The sequence below is a fragment of the Thermothelomyces heterothallicus genome (assembly GCF_042370625.1).
Source record: "Thermothelomyces heterothallicus CBS 202.75 unplaced genomic scaffold P884_scaffold_1, whole genome shotgun sequence".
Classification (NCBI taxonomy): domain Eukaryota; kingdom Fungi; phylum Ascomycota; class Sordariomycetes; order Sordariales; family Chaetomiaceae; genus Thermothelomyces; species Thermothelomyces heterothallicus.
The window spans coordinates 1,457,543-1,477,017 of record NW_027192562.1 but is presented as its reverse complement, the minus strand read 5'-3'; the positions used below and the strand labels follow the sequence as shown (position 1 = coordinate 1,477,017).

The following is a 19,475-nucleotide window of genomic DNA, read 5'->3' as shown; positions in this document are numbered from 1 at the left end:
CCACTCCTGATGTCGAGTCCGTCAGCCGCCAGACGCGAAGTCGTGTCACTGCTATCTGTGCCTGTGCCACTCTCGGGGCGAGCCTCAAGGGACCTCGAGTTCCAGTGCCACCAACTTGTTGGGGAAGCATAGTACCGCTCCGATGCTACCGGCGAAACATGTCTGACGACGAGAGCAACATTGTGCTCGTCATCTCGAGGAGGGGCCCCGCATCAACGTTGCGGCAATCCAGATCTAACCGAGCCCATTGCTCGCCTGTTCTGCGCCTCATGCCAGATTTGGCTTTTTTGAGCGCCATTCAGACACCTAGCACAAGCAGACGTGTCCGGCTTCGGGAGAGACAGGCGCAGCGGTGAGAGGGTTTCACATCCCGCTAGGGAGCCCAGCCCCGTGCTTGGGCCACAGTGAGCCAGCGCCAGTAGTACCGTTCGATGAGACTCGCTCAACCCGACTCTCGTGGTAGCAAGCGGCACCAACTTGAGTCCACGACTGAAGCGAGGCTTGTCCCTCAAGACGCCGACCATGATAACCGAAGGCGGCTTTGCCCCAAAATGCGCATTCGCTCATGATATCTCGGTCAGGTCTGTCAAAACAACTTCGCCGCGAGTCAAGGTCGGGTACTCCGTACAGTATAACTAAGTCTACAGCTCTCATCCGCTTGTCTCACTAACCGAAACCATTACATCTCACTATCACGAAACAAGCCCTCTTCCGAGCCCTCGGACTGTTAGCCCTGGTACCCGACCCAGAGCGCTATGGATTAAGCACTCATGGTGTGGGCCGTGGGCCGAGAAGGTTATTGCCTCCTGTCTTGTTCTCTGGTAAGCATAGCCTTTGCCTTTACCAACCCCTATTTGATCGGTTCCCAGCGACATTCTTCTATATGCCGTTCCTTTTTTTTTTTTTGCCTCTTGTTTTTTTTCCCTCCGAGAGAGGCTTACCTACCTTCCATATATCACGTTCGTCTCGGTCGAGCCTTCCAAAACTTGGGTTGATCCTACCCGCCGCTACTTCTTGCCGTTCATCCCTCATCCCATGATCGTCTCGCTTAGAAGGCCATCATGTGTTCTCGTACTTCCCTCGCTTGGGCAAATATGGCCGAGGTGAGCAAAGCCGAGACCCTTCCTCGGACCAAGCTTTCGCGTCGGTCTCAACTCCGAGGCAACCGCAGAAAACTCAAAAGAGCCACGCAGGATGTACGCAGCAGATGTGGATGTGCCATGTCATCCTGGTCTCTTAACGGTTCGTTCCAATCCGCCGCAAAGCCAGATTAATCCTTCGTTCCCTTTGTTTTTCTCGGTTTTGTTGAAGCTCCATGTTTGCCTTTTAAAACCATCGCTGGCCGTTCTAGAGTCGGTCCTGCCACGGTCATTATTGAGGTAGCTGCCGTCATTGCCCGAGTTAACCCTCCGGCTCAGGCATGTGCTGTATGAGTATGTGCAATAACTCGGCGGTCGACAATAGGTTACGCCTGTTCTTATCGCTCCCCACTCGTTCTTTACCTCCACTCTTCCAAATTCCACAACCGCATGGACGGCAGCACCGCCCCCCAGAAAGACACAATAGACAACTTTGTTCTTGAAAAAAACCAGGTTCCCGTTCTCGGCACAGGAACGGAGATGATTCCGAGATCTGCAGCTCTAGAATTCTCGACATGCCGAGGCCTATCGTAGGTGCAGCGTGGTTTTGCTGCCTCTTGCCTCGGTCGACCGGTCGCTGCCCGTGTCCCCGCAGCAGGATGGAGCAAGTAGTCATGGCAAGAAAGGCGGGGTGAATGAGATACCCCCTACAGGATTGTAAAATCATCGAGCTCTTAACCAGCCGTTAACTATCGTGATACGACCTTTCGCACAGCCCTAACTATTGAGAGAACTCTCGGAATCGTTGTGCGCAGGAAGGGACTGCCACGCCACAGATCACTTATTTACCGGTTCCTTTTTATTGTCGTCACCGGCATCCGCATCTCCCGTGTCCAACCGAAATCGGTTCTGTCCGGCGTTTCTCATCAGGAACTCCCACGGATACACCGGCCCAAAGATGACTGACCTCCCGGCCACCATGAAGGCCGTGGTGTTCCACGGCCCTAGGAAGATTGCGGTTGAGGACCGACCCGTCCCAAAACGCAGGTCACCCCCTTCTTCTTCTTCCTCTTCTTCCTCCACATACTGCGCCAATCCGCGGCCACGAACCCGAGGCTAACTCGAGACCGCAGTGCAGGATCCCAAGGACGTCATCGTCAAGGTCCAGTACACGGCACTATGCGGCTCGTGTGTTGACCCCCTGTCGTTTGGGAAATGGGAGATGTATGCTGAGCAAACATGACATCTGACACCGTTTTCAGGGAACTGCACGTCTACCGGGGCCACCAGCCGTCCCCAACGGGTTTCATCATGGGCCACGAGTTCGTGGGCACCGTGGTCCAAGCGGGCGATCAGGTCAAATCCGTCTCACTCGGCGACACAGTCGTCGCGCCCTTCACCGTATCCTGGTAAGCACACGCATACGGGATGGATACACATACGCACATACATGCATACATACACGCGTGTATGTACAACACAGAAGAGAGAAGGGCCCTTTTATTTTGTTGCCCTGAGCAAGCACCGCTTACCGTCGTAAAGCACAACCTCCCCTTACCGCCGCCCCTGTAGCTTCCCTCGCGCGCACCAAGAAAGAAAGAACAATGCTTGAAAAAGGAAAGAAAAATAACAATAAGACAGCATGGATTGCTTTTACTGCACCCACGGCGCTTCTTCGCGCTGCACCAACAGCCTCCTCTTCGGCTGCGAGGCCCTCGACGGTGGCCAGGCCGAGTACGTGCGCGTCCCGCACGCCGACGGCACCGTCGTCAAGGCGCCCGCCGAGTTGGCGGCCGCACCAAAGGGTAAGGGCGGCGGCGGCGGCGACGACGACAACGACGGCGACGACAAGGACGAGGACGAGGACGAGGACGGGAACGAGGAGGACGGCCGGCGCCGCGCGCTGGTCCTCATGGCCGACATCTTCCCGACGGGCTTCTTCGGCGCCAAGAACGCCTTCGGCCTGCTGCGGGAGCAGGGGCAGCCGGCGGGCGAGGCGGTCGTGGTGGTGGTGGGCTGCGGGCCGGTCGGGCTGTGCGCCATCGTGTCGGCGCTCGAGCGCGGGCCCCGGCGGCTGTTCGCCGTCGACAGCGTGCCGTCCCGGCTGGAGCGCGCCCGCGCGCTCGGCGCGGAGCCGCTCAACTTCCTCGGCGAGGGCGGCGTCGAGGCCGTGCTGCGGACCGTGCGGGAGGCCACCGACGGGAGGGGCGCCGACGCCGTCATCGAGGTGGTCGGCCTGAGCCCGGCGCTGCGGACCGCCTTCGACCTGGTGAGGCCATTTGGCGTCATCAGCAGTATCGGTGTGCATAACGCCGAGGTGGGTTAATTTCATTTATTTCTTTTTCCTTTTTTTCTCTCTGTCCCAGCACCCGTTGCGGTTCCGCCGGGAGAGAGAGGGTAGGGGGTTTGGTTCCTTTTGATACTGATTTGGTGGTTGATAATAGATTCCCTGGAGCGGTGATGAGGCGTACAGGTAAGTGTCGTCCCCCACCCTCCCCCTTCTTCCAGGTTGCTGCTTGTACTGACCGGCAACAGCAAGAACCTGAGGCTGCAGATGGGCCGCTGTCCCGTTCGGTCCATCTTCCCCGAGGCGCTGCCGGTGTTGGTGAAGAACCAGGACAAGTTCAGGTAAGCCGGCTGCTTTGATTCCCCCGAGACATGAGGGAAAAAAAAAAAAAGTCCCCACGCTGACCATAGCAGCTTCATGTTTGACAAGATTATGCCGCTTTCGAAGGCCGCGGAAGGGTACGATTTGTTCGACCAGATGAAGGTGCAAAAGGTCATCTTCAAGCCGTGAGAGAATTGGGTAGTACCTTTTTCGATTGAGGAAGGCGGACGCTCAGCAAGGCCGCGGTCGCGGCCAAAAAAAGGATGTATGTGCCATGAGGTAGATAGCATCGATCCTCTCGGTCGCCGTTGGGGCTGACTGAGAGGTAACAAGGCAGCTCAGTTCTGCCTCGGCTTCACAAGGCCATCGAAGATCCAATAGTACGTGACGGTCGAGTCATCCTGGACGGTCGCCAGCAAGATGCGCTTTCCACGCTTGGGACCCCTCCAAAGCCGCCACTGCTCCTCCCTGCCGGGCTCGCCGGACGGCAGCGCCAGGTCCGCCGCACCGGGGGGCAGGGCGTCGATGGCGTCAAACAGGGCGGCGAACTGGGCGGGCGACCACTTCTCGGACAGGTGCAGGGGCAGAACCCACTCGACCTCGGGCTCCTGCGGGATGCGCTCTCCCCGCTCCTTCTCGGCCTTGATGATGTCGATCTGCTCGTCCGGGTGCACGTACAGGCGCTTCGGCGGCAGTCCGTAGAGGAGCGGCCGCGGGAGGTTGGGCTGCGTGTGCGGCTGGACCTGAGCCCAGTCGTGCTGGTACCTCAGGTTGTTGAGCACCACCTTGGTGAGCGCTTCGAGGTGGTCGGTAGAGGCCATGTCCGCTCCTTGTTTTCCCTGTTCCTTTTTCTCGTCTTCGTTGGTTGAGGGATCTGATTGAGGGTCGAGCTTGCTTGTTTCTGAATTTTATGGGCCGTAGTTTACTCCGTACTGTATTTCGTAAACCGGATCTCAATCGACGTATCTATGTAACTAACTACGGATCCGTACTGTACATGTACATACATACGTACATTACAGGTTAGTTCGTGTCTTGTCCCCAAAGTTTCCTGCCATTTCTGGCTCCTAAATCTGTGACCGTTGTGAAATACGGATACAGTAACTAACTAGTGGGTTTAATGGGTTACACACACAACTCACAGTGCTTACAACCAATTGCTACTTCCATTGGTCGACCTGTATCATCTTCCCCATTCTTACTTTCCTCGTCCTTCCAACTTCCACACACTTTCTCTCCTTCGACGAAACGAGATGTAGTGCATACCTGTACACAGCAAGCTTATCATCGTAACATGGATAAACGGCCGTGACCCATGTAGTAACCGCGTTCGCTTCCCTGCGTTGAGCTGGTCCAGGTCCAGGTCCCTTCTTCGTTTTTGTCAGACCGATTGCAGTGATTCACGGGAATGGAATAGTATTAAGAGGGAGTCAGGCAGCAGGAATCGGGCTCGGTTAGCCGAGCTCTCTGATGCAAGTCGGTTGGTTGCCCACGCCTTGCTGATTCTCTATGCGGATTGTCAGTGAACGGCCCGGCCGGGACGACATCTTGTGCTCTTGACTTTTCGAAAGTCGACACTGAACTCGTCCCCGCCAAAGTGGAGAGTTCTCGCGGACTGAACTGCGTGTGCAAACTAGGCCGGTGTTTACTTGGGCACTGGTGGCAACCCACACTTTCTGCCAGAACCTCCATGCTTTCGTTGACAGGTTGGTAGCACGGACAACCGAGTGCCCCTTGTGACCGATAATGCGGTCTCCAAGCGGGATTCGCAGCTCCGGGCGCGGTATATATCGAAGGAGACACAAGTCGCCCCCGCCGACCTGGCTATAGAAGTCTCACGCCGCTGCGCGGATTTGAGGTGCAGTCTATCCTCCTGGTACCTATGGTTAGATTCTTGAGGGCGGAAAGGTGTGCCACATGATTGTATCTTCAGAATATTTCATGGCGACATGAACCAAGTCTACAACGGGTACGCCATTGCACGCACTGCGTATTCCGCATACGCATACGCATACGCGTATACTGGTAGAAACGTGGTGTGAACTTACGGTGAATGTCCCGTCGTTTAACCCTAGTTATTACGGATAACTACTCCGTAGAGCTGCCTGTTCGGCGTCGACTCCGCAGTTGCCACACAGTACAAGTACGGATTATCTTGTAAGGTTATGCTCCCGGAAATGGCACGCTAAGTTACTGGGTAGTAGTGTACTGTGTAGTCAGGGGCTCGAGTGGGCCCAGCAGCTTTTTCGGATCGCAATTTTAGCGTTAGCAATCCAACTAACTAACCCAGAATCCCATTAGCACGCCTTGGCTGCAAACCCCAAGGGTCCAACAAAATGCAGAGACGGGATCACTGAAGACGTCCGCGGCGCGCCGAGGTTTTTGAATTCGATTCCCCATGCGCCACCGCTCACGGGAGCCACAACCGGCTGATATCTTTTTAATTTTCTCTTCAACCCCTTGAAGTACTTCGTACGCCTTAGCGGTGGGATTCTTATTTGCCCGCGCACTTTGGCGATCGGAAACGAGACAGAGACTTGGTCTCAATTGCGACCCGCAGTCTCGGACCACCGCCATCGTCACCTTTCCTTCCCCCGGGATCCGGGTTTCGCGCTCACGCGGTTCTCTGCACAACCGGCGGATTCTCGTCATCGCCGGCCACACGGTCGCCCTGAAAGGCCGAGTAAACAGAGGGATAGAGTATAATCGAAAACGAAAGCGGAAAGACAGTCATGGCGGGCGGCTCCGAGCCCTTTCCGCCGCTCAGCGCGGCAGCCAATCGCCAGTTCCAATCCACGGCTACCGACAATAGCGCACCCCGTCGCCGCAGAAAGTCCAGCATTCTTGGGAGCGAGTTACGCGTCGGAGACACGGGCGCGCCCTCGATAGCGACCGGCATTGCCCAGCTCAGTGGTCCTGCAAAGGTACACACACACCTCCGCCGGGGGAAGAGGGAAAGGGAAGAAGAGGGAAAAAAGGGGACAGTGAGAAAAAAAAAGAAAAAAAAAAGGGGGGGGGGGGGGGGGGAGAGGGGAAGGAAGGGGTGAAGGGTACCGAGACACGCCGCTAACAACAACAGGAATCCGCAGCAATTCCCGCGACAAGTACGAAACGCTTCTCGAAGCGCCGGAAAGCTCGCTCCGCCCTGCGCCGCGCAAAGAGCATCGCGGTCAAGCACACCTGGGTGCTGCCGCTGGTCATCCTGCTCGTCTTCCTCTTCCTCTACGCCATCAACCCGACCGAGGCGAACCCGATCCACCACTTCATCTTCCTCTCGTACAAGCTGCCCACCTCGAGCCCGGACGAGCCCCCTCAGTATGGAAAGGGCCCCTGGGACATCGCCCTGGTCTCCTTCTACACCGTCGTCCTGTCCTTCACCCGCGAGTTCATCATGCAGGAGATCCTGCGGCCCATGGCCCGCTGGGCCGGGCTGAAGTCGCGCGGCAAGCAGGCCCGCTTCATGGAGCAGATGTACACCGCTCTCTACTTCGGCCTCTTGGGTCCCACGGGCATGTACGTCATGAGCCGCACCCCCGTGTGGTACTTCGACACCCGCGGCATGTACGAGAACTTTCCCCACAAGACCCACGACGCCATCTTCAAGTTCTACTACCTCTTCCAGGCCGCCTACTGGGCCCAGCAGGCCATCGTGCTGCTGCTCGGCATGGAGAAGCCGCGCAAGGACTTCAAGGAACTCGTCGGCCACCACATCGTCAGCCTCGTCCTCATCGGCCTGAGCTACCGCTTCCACTTCACCTACATGGGCCTGGCCGTGTACATCACCCACGACATCTCTGACTTCTTCCTTGCCGTACGTGGCCACTCCACCCCAACCCTCTTCTTCCCTTCTTGATTTGCCCATTGATCACATCGTCGTATCCCACTGACTCCCTCCCTCTCTCTCTCTCTCCCTCTCCAGACCTCCAAAACCCTAAACTACCTCGACCACTGGCTCACGGGCCCCTACTACTTCATGTTCATGTGCGTGTGGATCTACCTGCGCCACTACCTCAACCTGCGCATCCTCTTCAGCCTCTTCACCGAGTTCAAGACGGTCGGCCCCTACGAGCTCAACTGGGAGACCCAGCAGTACAAGTGCACCATCTCCTTCGTCATCACCCTGGCCCTGCTCAGCGCCCTGCAGGCCCTCAACCTGTTCTGGCTCTTCTTCATCTTCCGCATCGCCTACCGCTTCATCGTGCACAACATCGCCAAGGACGACCGCAGCGACGCCGAGGAGTCCGAGGTCGACGAGGCCCCCGCCCCCCTCGCTACGAACGGCTCGGCGAACGGCGATGCCAAGAGTTCCGCCGCCGCTCCGACCGCGAACGGGGCGGCAAAGAAGCGCAAGTAAAACAATAATAAGTAATGAGAGATTATAATTGGCGGCGGGGTGTTGCTCTCTCTCTTTTTTTTTCATTCTCTTTCTCCCCACAACCCGTGTTCCCGTTACAGGTTCCTCGTGCCCTTGGCCTCGGAGGATCGCCCACGGTGGGAGCGGGGCGATGTTTGACTTGAGGCTGAGGGAGGGGAGGAGCAGGTGCGGGAGAGAGGGGGGGAAGTGGGGAAGTGGGAGCAAGAGCGAATAAGATGGGTCGGTGTGGAATACGTCTCTCGTTTTATACACATCAACGCAGAGGTAACAGCATGTCATGGACAGGTGTCGAGGCGTCGTTGCTGTTGTTTAACTTGTTTGGGGAAAGGGGATCCCCTCCTGGAGGGGCTTTATCCACGGGCACGATGAAAAGAAAACAAAAGAATGAAAAAAAAATTGGAAAAGGAAACAAAAAAGGGGGGGACGATGACATCGGGGAACGGGATGAGGAACGACACATTCGCTTATTATATTTCGGTCGGGCATAGAAGGGGAGGAGAGTGGTTTACGACAAAACATGACGAGGACGAGATAGGGGGAGGAGAAGGGGAGAGAGGTTTGGCTCCGTGCGAAGCCAGTTAGGGAAACGAATCCCTGAACCCGGGTCGCAAGTCCTTCTTCGTTGGTGAGGACACACCACCTCACGGCGTGCCAACTTTGCAGAGCCACCTTTTTCGGGGCACACACCCAACAAACAGTCCCAAGGAGGAAGGGGTGTAAATTCGAGCATTCCAGCCCCATCTGTCTCTGGCCGCGATGCGCCCAAAGGGCTTCGGCACATGGAGGGAGCGGGAAAGGGCCGCGATCTAGCTGCCCCGGACGTAGTTAAGTCCATGGACACAGGTACGCACGGCTGGCAGACTCTGGACGACTTTTTTTTTTTACAATTTTCGAAAGTACAACAATTGGAATAGCAGCTTTAATAATAATACAACGACTGATGCGATATACGACGAGTTACGTACACATCATTACCTCGATGTGAAATGAGAAGCCGCTCCAACCAACCCTACTTGTTACCGAGGGCTCCGAAAGGCTTTATACGTACTCCTCCTCTAGCAACGCCCGAAACGCACGGTATAAGGAATGGACCATCATCCCGCACTCGGAGGTTCAAAACAAAGCCCGGAAGAAGCAACTTTTGGTATATCCGTTGCACTGCTCCTTGTCCCCCCTTCTCACAGGAAACGAGACCCCCCAGCTATGACTTGTAAAAAACCCTTCCCAATTGCATCCCACTGGTAATGCACCGAGCCGTAGCCATGGCCAACCCCGTCCGCCCCTGCCCCATGACCCCCCATCCCGTCCATCCCATTACCCCCAATCCTCCGAAACCTGACCCGAAGTGCCACACTTTACCATGCTCTTCATCAGAAGACAGAAAGCTAAAGCAAAGGGAGATAAGACAGGTGAGGGAAAAGCTTAAGTAAAAAAAAAGGAGAAGAAGGGGGAAAAGGGAAAAGAAAATAACGCCGCCCATGCTTCAAGAATCGTGGTCATGTCATTTCTCATTAGAATATGTGTTGAGATGGTGCTCGGGTTAACCGCAACTGAGCACCAACACTCTTCGGGGGAAGTGGTAAAAACCTCAACCCCCCCCCCCCCCCCCCATTCCCCTGCGCACCAGAAAAACAGAGGGCATAGACAAAAACATCGCTGATGAAGCGCATGGTATGGACTGCTAATATAAAAACAGCAACACACAGAAAAGGCAAGCGACTAGCGTGGGCAGGGAGCAAGTGATGAGATTAGGTTAATGCTCCTCAAAACGTCCCTTAGCTGTACGCTGCTCGTTTCAGGTGCATATTCGAACTGGCTCAGGAAGTCGTCAAATCATCGCGGTATTATGGTCGTGCCGAATCATATCTCACGGTGGTGATGGACGGTGTCGGGATTAATGTTGGAGGTCTTATTTGCCTCGCTGAGGGGGTTGTTTCCGATATTAAGGACACCAATTGTTGTTGCTGCCGGAGGATGACATCGTGCACGAGAGCAGAACAGACAGAGAGAGAGCAGCGTCAGGGAGCCGAATGTGACCTGTCCGGTCTGTTGACGGCTGCCCTTGCGTATTAGTTGATTCGTAAACTGATTCGGGAGAGTCAGGTTTGGCCCTAGCAAAAAAAGGCTTAGGGGAATCTGGACGTATCGGTCGAGCACCCGGCGGATGATGACTCGGATGGAAACGAATAGAGCAGCGGCCGAGCTTCGTCCTTGGGCTTATCGGGCTGACCATCGTGAGCGTCCGAGCCATCGTCCTGAAGCGTGCCGTCCGAGCCGCTCGAGGACGTATTGCTCGTATTCGAGGAGATGGACGCCGTCTCGTGAGCGTCGGCAGCGTTCGCCGAAGGGCTCTGAGGGGCAGTCGGAAGCACCGTCGATGATAGCATGCTGTTGTAGCCGTCATCGCCGAGGTTCGCCTGGCTCAGCAGTTTCTTTGCTTTCCTAGTGGCGTCGCGAGCGTGCTCGGCCGCCTTCTCGGCGCGACAGTGCTTCTCCCACATGGCGGCGTAGCGGCCATTGAGCGCCAGAAGCTCCTGGTGAGTGCCCCTCTCGACGACGGTACCAGCATGGAGGACGATGATCTGGTCGGCGTGGGTGATGGTCGACAACCGGTGACTGGAGATGACACTTTGCGTTAGTCCTATAACCTGCTTTTGTTCTTTTCAAGTCTGTCCGGAATATCCGCGGGTACTCACGCGATAATCAACAGCGTGCGATCCTGGCCGAATTTGCCGCTGATCAGCTTGGACTGGATCTTTTGCTCCGTCTCGCCATCGAGCGCCGATGTCGCCTCATCCAGCATGATGATCCTGGGGTTCTTCAGAATCGTCCGCGCAATGGCGACGCGCTGCTTCTCGCCGCCGCTCAGCCGGAGCCCGCGCTCGCCGACTTTGGTAAGGTAGCCGTCGGGGAAGCTCATGATACGGTCGTGGATGGCAGCGGCGCGGCAGGCATCGAAGACCTCCTCGTCGGTCGCATTCGGGTTGGCGTACTTGAGGTTATACATCAACGTCTCGTTGAATAGGATGGTGTCCTGCGGCACAACACCGATGAAGCGGCGTACCGAGTCGATGGTTACGTCCTTGACGTCGTGGCCGTCAACCTCGATGCTGCCCTCGTGACAGTTGTAGTACCGAAACATGAGGCGGAAAATGGTGGACTTGCCCCCGCCGGACTCGCCCACAAACGCGGTCGTGGTGCCCGGTTTGCACTCGAAGGACAGGTCGCGCAGGGCGGGCCTGCGCTTGTCGTACGAGAAGCCGACGTTGTTCCACTTGATGTGGCCGGTGCACTCCCGCAGCGGACCCACGCCGGGCTTGTCGACGACGGTCGGTTGGATCTTGAAGAGCTCGAGCAGCCTCTCGCCCGAGATCATGGCCGACTGCACCGTACGGTAGAAGGTGCCAAAGAAGTTGAGAGGGCCCTGCAACTGGTTGAGGTATGTGACGAGCAGGACAAAATCGCCCACGGTCCTGTCGCCGCGCGACACCTGGTAGCCGCACGTCAGCAGGGCGACAAGCAGGCCGCACATGAACACCACCGACTGGCAGATGTTCATGTGGCTGATGCCGTACGTAACCTTGGCCTCGGCCTCCTGGAACTTCTTGATGGCCTCGCCGTAGCGGTCAAACTCCCTCCTCTCGGCGTTGAAGTACTTGACCGTCTCGTACGACATGATGGAGTCATTCTTGACGGCTTCCTCTTCGCGGTCGGCGTTGACCATCTCGCGGCGCTGGTCAGCTCTGGTGGCGGCCATGCGGATGGTCAGGTAAAGGTAGTAGAAGGTGATGATGGAGACGAAGAGGGCGTAGATGGAGCCGAAGCGGATGTAGAAGTAGATGATGGCCACCAGAAGGTCCACCAACATCGGCACTACCTGGAACGTGACCTGCTCGAGAAACTGGTTGATGGACGCGCCCTTGTTGAGCGCCGAGAGCACCTCGCCCGTGCGCTTGCCCAGATGGAAATCCAGCGAGAGGGAATGGACATGTTCGAAAGCGGCCGTCGTCAGGGCCCGGTATGTGTGCTGCGACACGGGAATCCAGAGAATCGAGCGGATCGAGCCCAGCAGGCCAGACGGTCCTTGGAGCAGCTTGTAGAGAATGAGGAGCCCGAGCTCCAACCACACCCTGTCAATACCCTGCTTCTTGAACGTGTCGGTGAGGACGCCGAGCTGGGCAGGAACGAGGATGTTGACGACGCGCTGCAAGATCACCAAGACGAAGCACAGGAGAACAACCCCCTGGAGCTTGGCGGACTTGCTGGGCCACAGGTAGGGGAAAAAGATGGAGTAGCCGCGGCAGTATTCGAACCACGTCTTGTGAGGGAGCTTGTCCGGCCTGTAGAAGGCAGCGCCCTCGTCCTGCTGCTGCTGGCATCCCCCCGGTTCGCGGGGCGCATCCAGGTTACGGAGCGTGTTTCTACCGGCGGTGCCGTAGTGAATGCCGCGCCTCGCATGTCCGTTGCTATGATCGCGGTAGTCTCCATTGCTGTCGAGCAGCGGGCTCGCCTCGTCCACGTCCGATCGCTGTGCCTCCTCGTCGTGCAGGCGCCGCGTCTCGACCCGCTTCCTGGCAACGGCAGCGTATAGGCCGATTAGAGAGACGAGTAGACAGATACGGATTGCCGCGATACCGGCATCGACCAGGTCCCAAAATCCGAGGCCGTTGTCCGGGGGTGCTGTTAGGTAGCCCAGGTAGCGACTATCGGTGAGAGCGAGAACCGAGGCGAGCAGGAGGACAATCTCGCCTATCAGACCGAGGACCCAGAAGATGGCGTGAACCACGATTGGACCTTTGCGCCACTCGAAGAGAGTGATGAGGACGTAGAGGTAGAGAAACGCCGAGCCGACGATGTAGACCTGGGTGCTTTGTCAGCCTGGAGGGGGGATCTTGATCATGCGGGCGGGCGGCCTGTCCAGCGAATTTGCTGAAGTGATGGTAATTGGGCCACGGCGGGCGGGTCTGTCAAACTTACGATTCTCTCTTCGCCACACCACCACGCATTGTCGAGCTCCCCGTCTCTGGTTGATCCCATGGCGTGGACCGCGACAGCGGCGCCATTGGCGACGAACGACGTCACAACGGCGGCCATCAGGTACAAAAACACGGGGCGAGCGAGGCCGCCGGCGCCATCGACGTCGTCGGCTTCCTGTAGCGCTTCCTGCTCCCGTTTTCTCTTGGTGATCGGCAGCGGCTTCCCGCCGGGGCCCGTCACGGTGGGTGCAGCCAGCTGCTCCTCGGATTTGGACGTGATAACGGTGTGGACGCCGGCCGAGAGGGTGAAGGCCAGGAGCAGGATGACCGGATAGAGCAGCTGAGCCTTCTGCAGGACCAGCAGGGCCGCGCTGGAGCCCTGCTCCGAACCGCCATGCTCGATCAACGAGTCCATGCTGGCCCTGCGAGGAAGCTCGGAGAGTTAGAAAAAGACGGATTAATGATTGCAAGTCAGTACCGCCGCGAGGAGGGCGCGGAGGAAAAAAAAAAAGGAAAATAGAGGGCGGCAGGGGAGGATGAAGGGAGGACGAGAGAAACAAAGAGCGTTATTGAAGGCTACACTGCATTGCTGCTCTGATCTCGGGTAAGGCGAGGCGAGGCGAGGCGAGGCAAGGCGAGGTGGATATGGTGTTGTTGTCTTGCCCGCCGTTTGGGAGTAGTAATGGTGGAGGAGTTGGTGGTTAGAGCAGCGGATGGTGGACATACGAATTTCCAGTCAAGGAAGCCGATCTCTTAGGACGACTTGGAGGCGAAGCAATGCTGGCGGCTCCTCATGGCCTTCCCCCTACGGGTCGCGGCGGCAAATGGAGGGGCTGTCATCGTGTTTCGCAAGGTCAGCATGCTGAATCGCAACCGTGAATGGCCCGGTCGAGCAGCGGCCTTGGTGGGGACGGCTGTTGCGCAGCTGACGAGGTTGATGTGTGGCTTTCGCCACTGGTGCGGGCGGGTCCCGAGGCCGACTTCAACGACTTTGAATCCGGCCTTCGGTGATGAGATGGCTGGCAGATGACAGGCCGATTGACTAACCTGTAGTGGTGTGCAAGCCGTTCTTCCAGGTCTCGAGATCTACTACGGAGGCCGGTTGCTTTGCGGCGGCTGCCTCTTGTCCCCTTTTTTTTCTTTCCTTGTTTTCCCTCTGCCCTTTGCTTTTTGTTTTTATCTCTTGGTATTCCTCCTGTTCGTGTCGACCTCGATTGTGGCCGGGCTTGCCCGCCGTTCTCTGGCTAGTCTTCGGTGCGACTTCGAGGATGGCCGATCTAGACCGGTGGAAGCGGTCGAGACAGGACGCAAAGGGCCGAGGGGTCGAGGGGTCGAGAGTTCAAACGAGCGTGGTGGGACGAATTGTTGGATGGACTCTCGGGGAAGAAAGGCGAGCTTCAACCAGGAGGTGGACCTGTCGACGGGGGCTTTTAGGTATTCGTTGAATCTACGTCCTCCATGTATTTCTCCCCGGCCCCAGGCCCCGGCTGCCCTTTGGAGGTACTTCCGTCCATACACTAGGTGAAGTCGGTAAAGGTACACGGTTTCGGGTGGATGGGCTGTGCTGATGCTGCCGGCTGTTCACTGGGGGTAGCGGCACCCAAGACACAGGTTGACACCCATGCAAGGTTACCCTGCTCAGGCGCGCAGCCAACCACAACCAACGGCAGGCGCGCTGTCTCCCTGGGAGGGTGGGGTGGAGGAGGCCCAGATGTGCGGCTTCCTAAGTAGACGTGCATCGCTCGCCAGATGGGTCGGGGGTCAATGGGAAGGGTTGCACAGGCCCGCGCCCCCAACCGTCCCACTGCTTCTTCTTCTGGAATCGGAAATTTTGAGAGTGCTGAAAAATAAGGCTCGTATGTAGTTACTAGTAGTAGTACACGTACAGTACGGAGTACATCGTAGCACACATTACGAGCAGTGTTCGCGTCGCGCAGTGTACAGTATATAAGGTAATAATAAGTATGCATCCGACCTTAACTACAAGTATGATGGGTAGGATACCTCTGTTACGGTGTCGGTACATGTATGTACTGTACATACCTACTTAGTAACTTGCGCTAGGTGCCCTTGCTGGAAAAAAAAAAAAAAAAAGGTGGCCGAATCATAGGTGTTCCCTTCTCGGCCTGTCTGGGGTCAAACATGGGCTGCAACCTTCAACTGCAAAGAAGAAAAAAACTTGTTGCAGAAGAAGAGAAAAAGTGCCGAGGCCGAACAATGACACCGAAGATGGCCATGGTCATGGAGCAAAACGGCCGGTTAAAGTTGGACAGCTAACACATGGGGGCCCGACGTCTACTATGTAGTACATGCTCGGTACATAGTGTCGATAGCTCGGCGGGCCCAGGATCACCGCCTGACGCCCTCTGGCGAGACGGGAGGTGCGGGAGTCGGACCGGGCGACGAGCGAGGATCTCGAGACGTGGACCGACGGATTGGCAGACACGCAGGTCTGGAACGCTGCTATCCGGTCATATGGGCTTTGGACGGGCCCAAACGAGCTCAGACCGGCTCAGACGGGCTGAGACGGTATATGCCTACGCGCTGGCACGTCGGCTCATACCCTCCATTTCTCATCAAAGTGCGAAGGCTGTCGGATTGGCTGTTCTTGTTCTTTTCATCCTTTTCTTTTTCTTTCTCTTATCTCTCTCTCTCTCTTTTTTTTTTTTTTTCCTTGTTTCTCTTCTGTCGACGGCACCACAAAGTCGCGTCTACTTTCGTACGCACACACGATGTTTTCGAGGTCGCGTGCCCACCTTGTAATGTACATTCACCCGCATCCGAGAGTGAACATTGCTCTCACCCTACAGCACCTAGGCATGGATGTTAGTCAAGGAGGCCTATTGACCTTGAGTACTTGAGGCATCATAGGTGGTATGCCGTAGAATATCGGGGTTTGTCCGAGGAAAGTCGTAGAGCAGTCGACGTAGGTAAGGTACCTTGGGCACATTTACGAACCTGGCACATATACCTAGGTATGTATTAAGTGTCCTCAGGTATGTACAGACATGCATACCTTAGAGGAAGTGGAGAACGGTGGAGTTTAGGGTGTGAACTTGTACGTAGTCAGGTCAGCGGCAGTTTTCTGGGCCGTTGTACTTGCAAGACCATGATATGCCGATGCCTTAGCCAGGTGTTCAATGCGTAGGTGCCTTAAAACTCTGTGCGCACAGAAAACCCTACGGCGAACACTCCATCCTCTTCTTTCTCTCTCTCTCTCTCGTGGGCGATGGGCATGGCTTCGAAAGCAAGACCTGCGCAGCTTCGAAATCAATCTCCCCGGTTTAACTCGGGCCGCTGCAGGCTCACTCACCGCCTTGCAGTGGACAGAGTGACCGTAGCTAGGCTGCATGCGCTATGCATGCATGCGCATATATCCAAGACCCCAAAGCACGACGGCGCTCGCGTTATCCGCATGGGAGCCAGTTAACCAGTGGAGATGTGGATCTAGTTAGTTGCCCATCCCTGGTGCGTTCCGGGGGTCTCGAAGGCCCTGGACTCGAAAGTCACGGGGAATAGGCTGCGCCGGCGCGCCATACGCGCCTTCCAAGTTCCAGGTCAACGGTGGGGCAGGATCCCTGGCAACGGCCTGGCCTACACCTCCTCCAGGATAAATAATCCTAGTGCGATACATGCCCCACTTTTCTTCACCTTTTTGCAAGCCACTTACACAATCATCACACCATGTCACTCTCCTAATAATTTTCTATACAAAGGTACTTACAGATAAAATCCCTAGGTTAGGAGCTGAGTATAGTGGCTGGCTCGAAGCGCAGTTTTGAGCCCTATTGAGAATGTATGGCACTGGATGAAGGATTGGCTTGAACATCGCTACGATACTCAATCGCTGAGCCTTACAGGGCTTCGACTGGCTGTTCTGGAGGCGTGGGAGGCAGTGCCCCCTGAGTTTCTTCAGTGCCTGGCACACTCAATGCCCCGACGGCTTGCAAAGGTAATTGAAAACCAGGGGGGCAAGACTAGGTATTGATACTTTTATATTAAAGAAATTTGTATTGGGTTGGGTGTACCTGGACTTCTTGGCCACTTTTCTGATTTGCGTTAGTTGTGGGGCGTGTATCGCACTAGGATTATTTATCCTGGAGGAGGTGTAGTGTACCATGGATTACTCCGTACGGGACCATGGCGCCTGCGCACACTTTCAGTACACCAAGGTACTGCGAGCGCAGCAACCACCTGAGCTGCCTCACTAGTAGTACTTCCACTCTACACTCTACATGCTGCAAGTGGATACTCGAGCCGGTTGGCCAGCTGCGTTCGGTTGGCTGCAGCTTTCGTCCTCTCGCCTCTCACGCGCTCCACTAGAAGCCGCTTTCCCTCGATCCCATGCTCCACCGACACCGCGCGAGCACTGGAGCTGAAGCGACAAGTCCCGACGGTGAAGGGTGTTTTTCGCACACATCAACGACGCGAGTGATGCACAAGCGACCTAGTGTAGCCTTGCGGAGCATTCCACGTCCCAGGCAAGGGCGGACGGAAGCAGCTAGTTACACGTGTTCTGGAGCCCAATGCTGTGGCACACGGTACGGCTGCCTTCCACTGCCGCGGATGTCGAGCAGGATGCCCCATGTCGGGCTGCACCATCAACACATGGCGCCGAAGTCAGGCGCTTGACACCAAGGTTGTTTTCCGCAGCGCCGTGGGCACTCGGCCCGCACTGGGCTTGCCACTTTTTGTAGGTGCCGGATGTTGGGAGCGTATCGTTTTGGAAGGCACGGATGTAAGATATGTAACTATGTATCCATCCGCATTCACAACTTACCGTGTATAGTTATACACATACTTGGGTATCTAGAGGTACTTTTAGATTACGATAGGTTCCTGCGAACCCAGTCAAACACGGTTGCAGAACGACGGGACCACGACCACATCGAGGAGAGCGCACAAGGCGCCAGCCGCGATTTCGCAACAACGCAGGGCTGTCTAAAGTGAGAAGGGGGGAAGGGAGGAGGATGGGGAGGGCTCCCGGAAGCAACCCGGCCTCGGCAGGGCTGCCGATGACTCCAGGACAATCTGCGATACTAGTGCACACTCGTGGGTACGGAATGGAATACATACTATGTAGTGTACATTACTACACAGTAGTGTAATCTGCGGGCGAGCGGGAAGTTGGAATGGGACAATTTCGAGAAGGGTGTCCGAGGCAGTGATGCCTCTGGTCGGATGGAGGGTTCGGGTCTCATCGAGCACACTCTTGGCCAGGGAGAAGGACCTCCGCAAAGCAGGCGAGTCAAGTAACTACCCATGGCTTGCATGTAGCTGACAGACAGCATGGCACCTGGCCGAGGCTCTTCCTGGGGAAGAAGAAGGGGTGCAGCCCCGAGACATTGCCTGAAACGGGCCACGCATTTCTTCTATCCGTACCGATTCGGATTCGCAACCGGAAAAAAAAAAAAAAAAAAAAAAAAAAAAAAAGAGCTCGATTCGACGCCCCTCGTTTTCGCTTTGAGGAAGATGGCCCGAACGGTCCGGCAGGGGTGGCGGGAACGGGCGGGAGGGAGTGCCTGGGCAACCGAACCTACTACTCCATGCACATGCGACGTCTTCCGTGACCGGAGGAGGCGGGTCGAACAGAGCATATTCGCGGTCTTCCCGTAGCTGGCACGGATCAGACTAAATTAACGTCAGGACACTACGGAACGACACCAGATGAAGCCCTGCCAAGCGTCGGTAATGCTCAATCCTCGTGTGGCCGGATCCGGTAGTCAACCGAGATGGGAGAGTCCTCCTCCGGGATCTTCCTCTTTGAGCTCAGACGTCGTGCCTCGCACGGCACGGGAGTTAAGCAGCAGCAGCCGATCTTCCCTTGGCATTCACAGGGCGCTCACCCTGGCCCTACAGGGCACTACGGAGCAAGTTTTTGCAAGTTTTGCGTGTAGTTCCTGTCTGTGTGTACTGTACGGTTCACGTGTTGATTGTGCATGACATACGGTACATACATGATGTAGTTATCGGGAGTGTATGTATGTACATACATACATGCGTCATCCGTACTCCGTACTGCGGAGTGGAAATGAGTTTCTCGGTTCGCGTCATCAAGGGCCGCCTCCCGTTTGGCGGATCCCGTCCCGCCTCCCAAAAAAAGACTCGTCTCCAATGCCCGGGCGCCGGAATGCATGCGACGACAACTCACCCTCTTCCCATCCCGTCCGGCCCCGAACTCCGGCTCACCGACACAACGACAATGTAGTAGTTACAATGCAGCTAGTCGACCGGTCAGGGGAAGAGAGAAAAGGGGGGGGAAGGTGGAGTCCCCAACTCCCAGGCGAAAGTCCAAGTCGTGACCAAAGAACCATGAGCCTCTGGGGGATGTCATCGCCGATCTTCGATACCCATGCGGTCCTGGTTCCGGCTATTAGGAATTGGCAACTGTGACGAACTCCGTCGGAGTTCTTCGGCCGGCTGCTGCAACATCCACA

The 19,475-nt window shown here is 56.4% G+C and overlaps 6 protein-coding genes across 6 annotated transcripts; 3 read left to right on the top strand and 3 right to left on the bottom strand.

The window, feature by feature from the left end:
• Positions 1–2,037: 2,037 nt before the first annotated feature.
• On the top strand, positions 2,038–3,876 carry P884DRAFT_190086 (chaperonin 10-like protein; the record flags this gene model as incomplete). The annotated part of the gene is made up of 8 exons (XM_069437489.1): positions 2,038–2,112; positions 2,206–2,267; positions 2,342–2,488; positions 2,721–2,847; positions 2,944–3,396; positions 3,524–3,552; positions 3,615–3,707; positions 3,780–3,876. The coding sequence occupies 8 exons, from the start codon at positions 2,038–2,040 to the stop codon at positions 3,874–3,876; spliced, it is 1,083 nt and encodes a 360-aa protein (XP_069301742.1).
• Positions 3,877–4,024: 148 nt separating this feature from the next.
• Positions 4,025–4,539, bottom strand: P884DRAFT_253550 (tRNA-splicing endonuclease subunit Sen15; the record flags this gene model as incomplete). Its single annotated transcript, XM_069440808.1, has 1 exon — positions 4,025–4,539. The coding sequence occupies exon 1, from the start codon at positions 4,506–4,508 to the stop codon at positions 4,026–4,028; it is 483 nt and encodes a 160-aa protein (XP_069301741.1). The 5' UTR covers positions 4,509–4,539.
• A 1,880-nt stretch (positions 4,540–6,419) lies between these two features.
• On the top strand, positions 6,420–8,041 carry P884DRAFT_189827 (TLC domain-containing protein; the record flags this gene model as incomplete). Its single annotated transcript, XM_069437471.1, has 3 exons — positions 6,420–6,611; positions 6,767–7,498; positions 7,607–8,041. 3 exons carry the CDS (start codon positions 6,420–6,422, stop codon positions 8,039–8,041), a joined length of 1,359 nt encoding a protein of 452 aa, XP_069301740.1.
• A 956-nt stretch (positions 8,042–8,997) lies between these two features.
• P884DRAFT_253548 (uncharacterized protein) lies at positions 8,998–9,672 on the bottom strand. Its single transcript, XM_069440807.1, has one exon. The coding sequence runs from the start codon at positions 9,540–9,542 to the stop codon at positions 9,264–9,266; it is 279 nt and encodes a 92-aa protein (XP_069301739.1). The 5' UTR covers positions 9,543–9,672; the 3' UTR covers positions 8,998–9,263.
• A 516-nt stretch (positions 9,673–10,188) lies between these two features.
• P884DRAFT_295855 (ABC transporter-like protein) lies at positions 10,189–13,453 on the bottom strand (the record flags this gene model as incomplete). The annotated part of the gene is made up of 3 exons (XM_069444363.1): positions 10,189–10,678; positions 10,759–12,923; positions 13,040–13,453. 3 exons carry the CDS (start codon positions 13,451–13,453, stop codon positions 10,189–10,191), a joined length of 3,069 nt encoding a protein of 1,022 aa, XP_069301738.1.
• P884DRAFT_253544 (uncharacterized protein) lies at positions 13,372–14,495 on the top strand. Its single transcript, XM_069440806.1, has 3 exons — positions 13,372–13,460; positions 13,765–13,871; positions 14,086–14,495. Exons 2-3 carry the CDS (start codon positions 13,832–13,834, stop codon positions 14,481–14,483), a joined length of 438 nt encoding a protein of 145 aa, XP_069301737.1. The 5' UTR covers positions 13,372–13,460; positions 13,765–13,831; the 3' UTR covers positions 14,484–14,495.
• The last annotated feature ends 4,980 nt before the right edge of the window (positions 14,496–19,475 follow it).

Bases quoted from the DNA above. Each gene is read 5' to 3' on its own strand.
- P884DRAFT_253548 (XM_069440807.1), bottom strand. From the start codon at position 9,542: ATGGGCGGCGTTATTTTCTTTTCCCTTTTCCCCCTTCTTCTCCTTTTT.
- P884DRAFT_253544 (XM_069440806.1), top strand. From the start codon at position 13,832: ATGGCCTTCCCCCTACGGGTCGCGGCGGCAAATGGAGGGG. The intron at 13,872-14,085 runs CTGTCATCGTGT...CGATTGACTAAC, and splicing joins CGCGGCGGCAAATGGAGGGG to CTGTAGTGGTGTGCAAGCCG.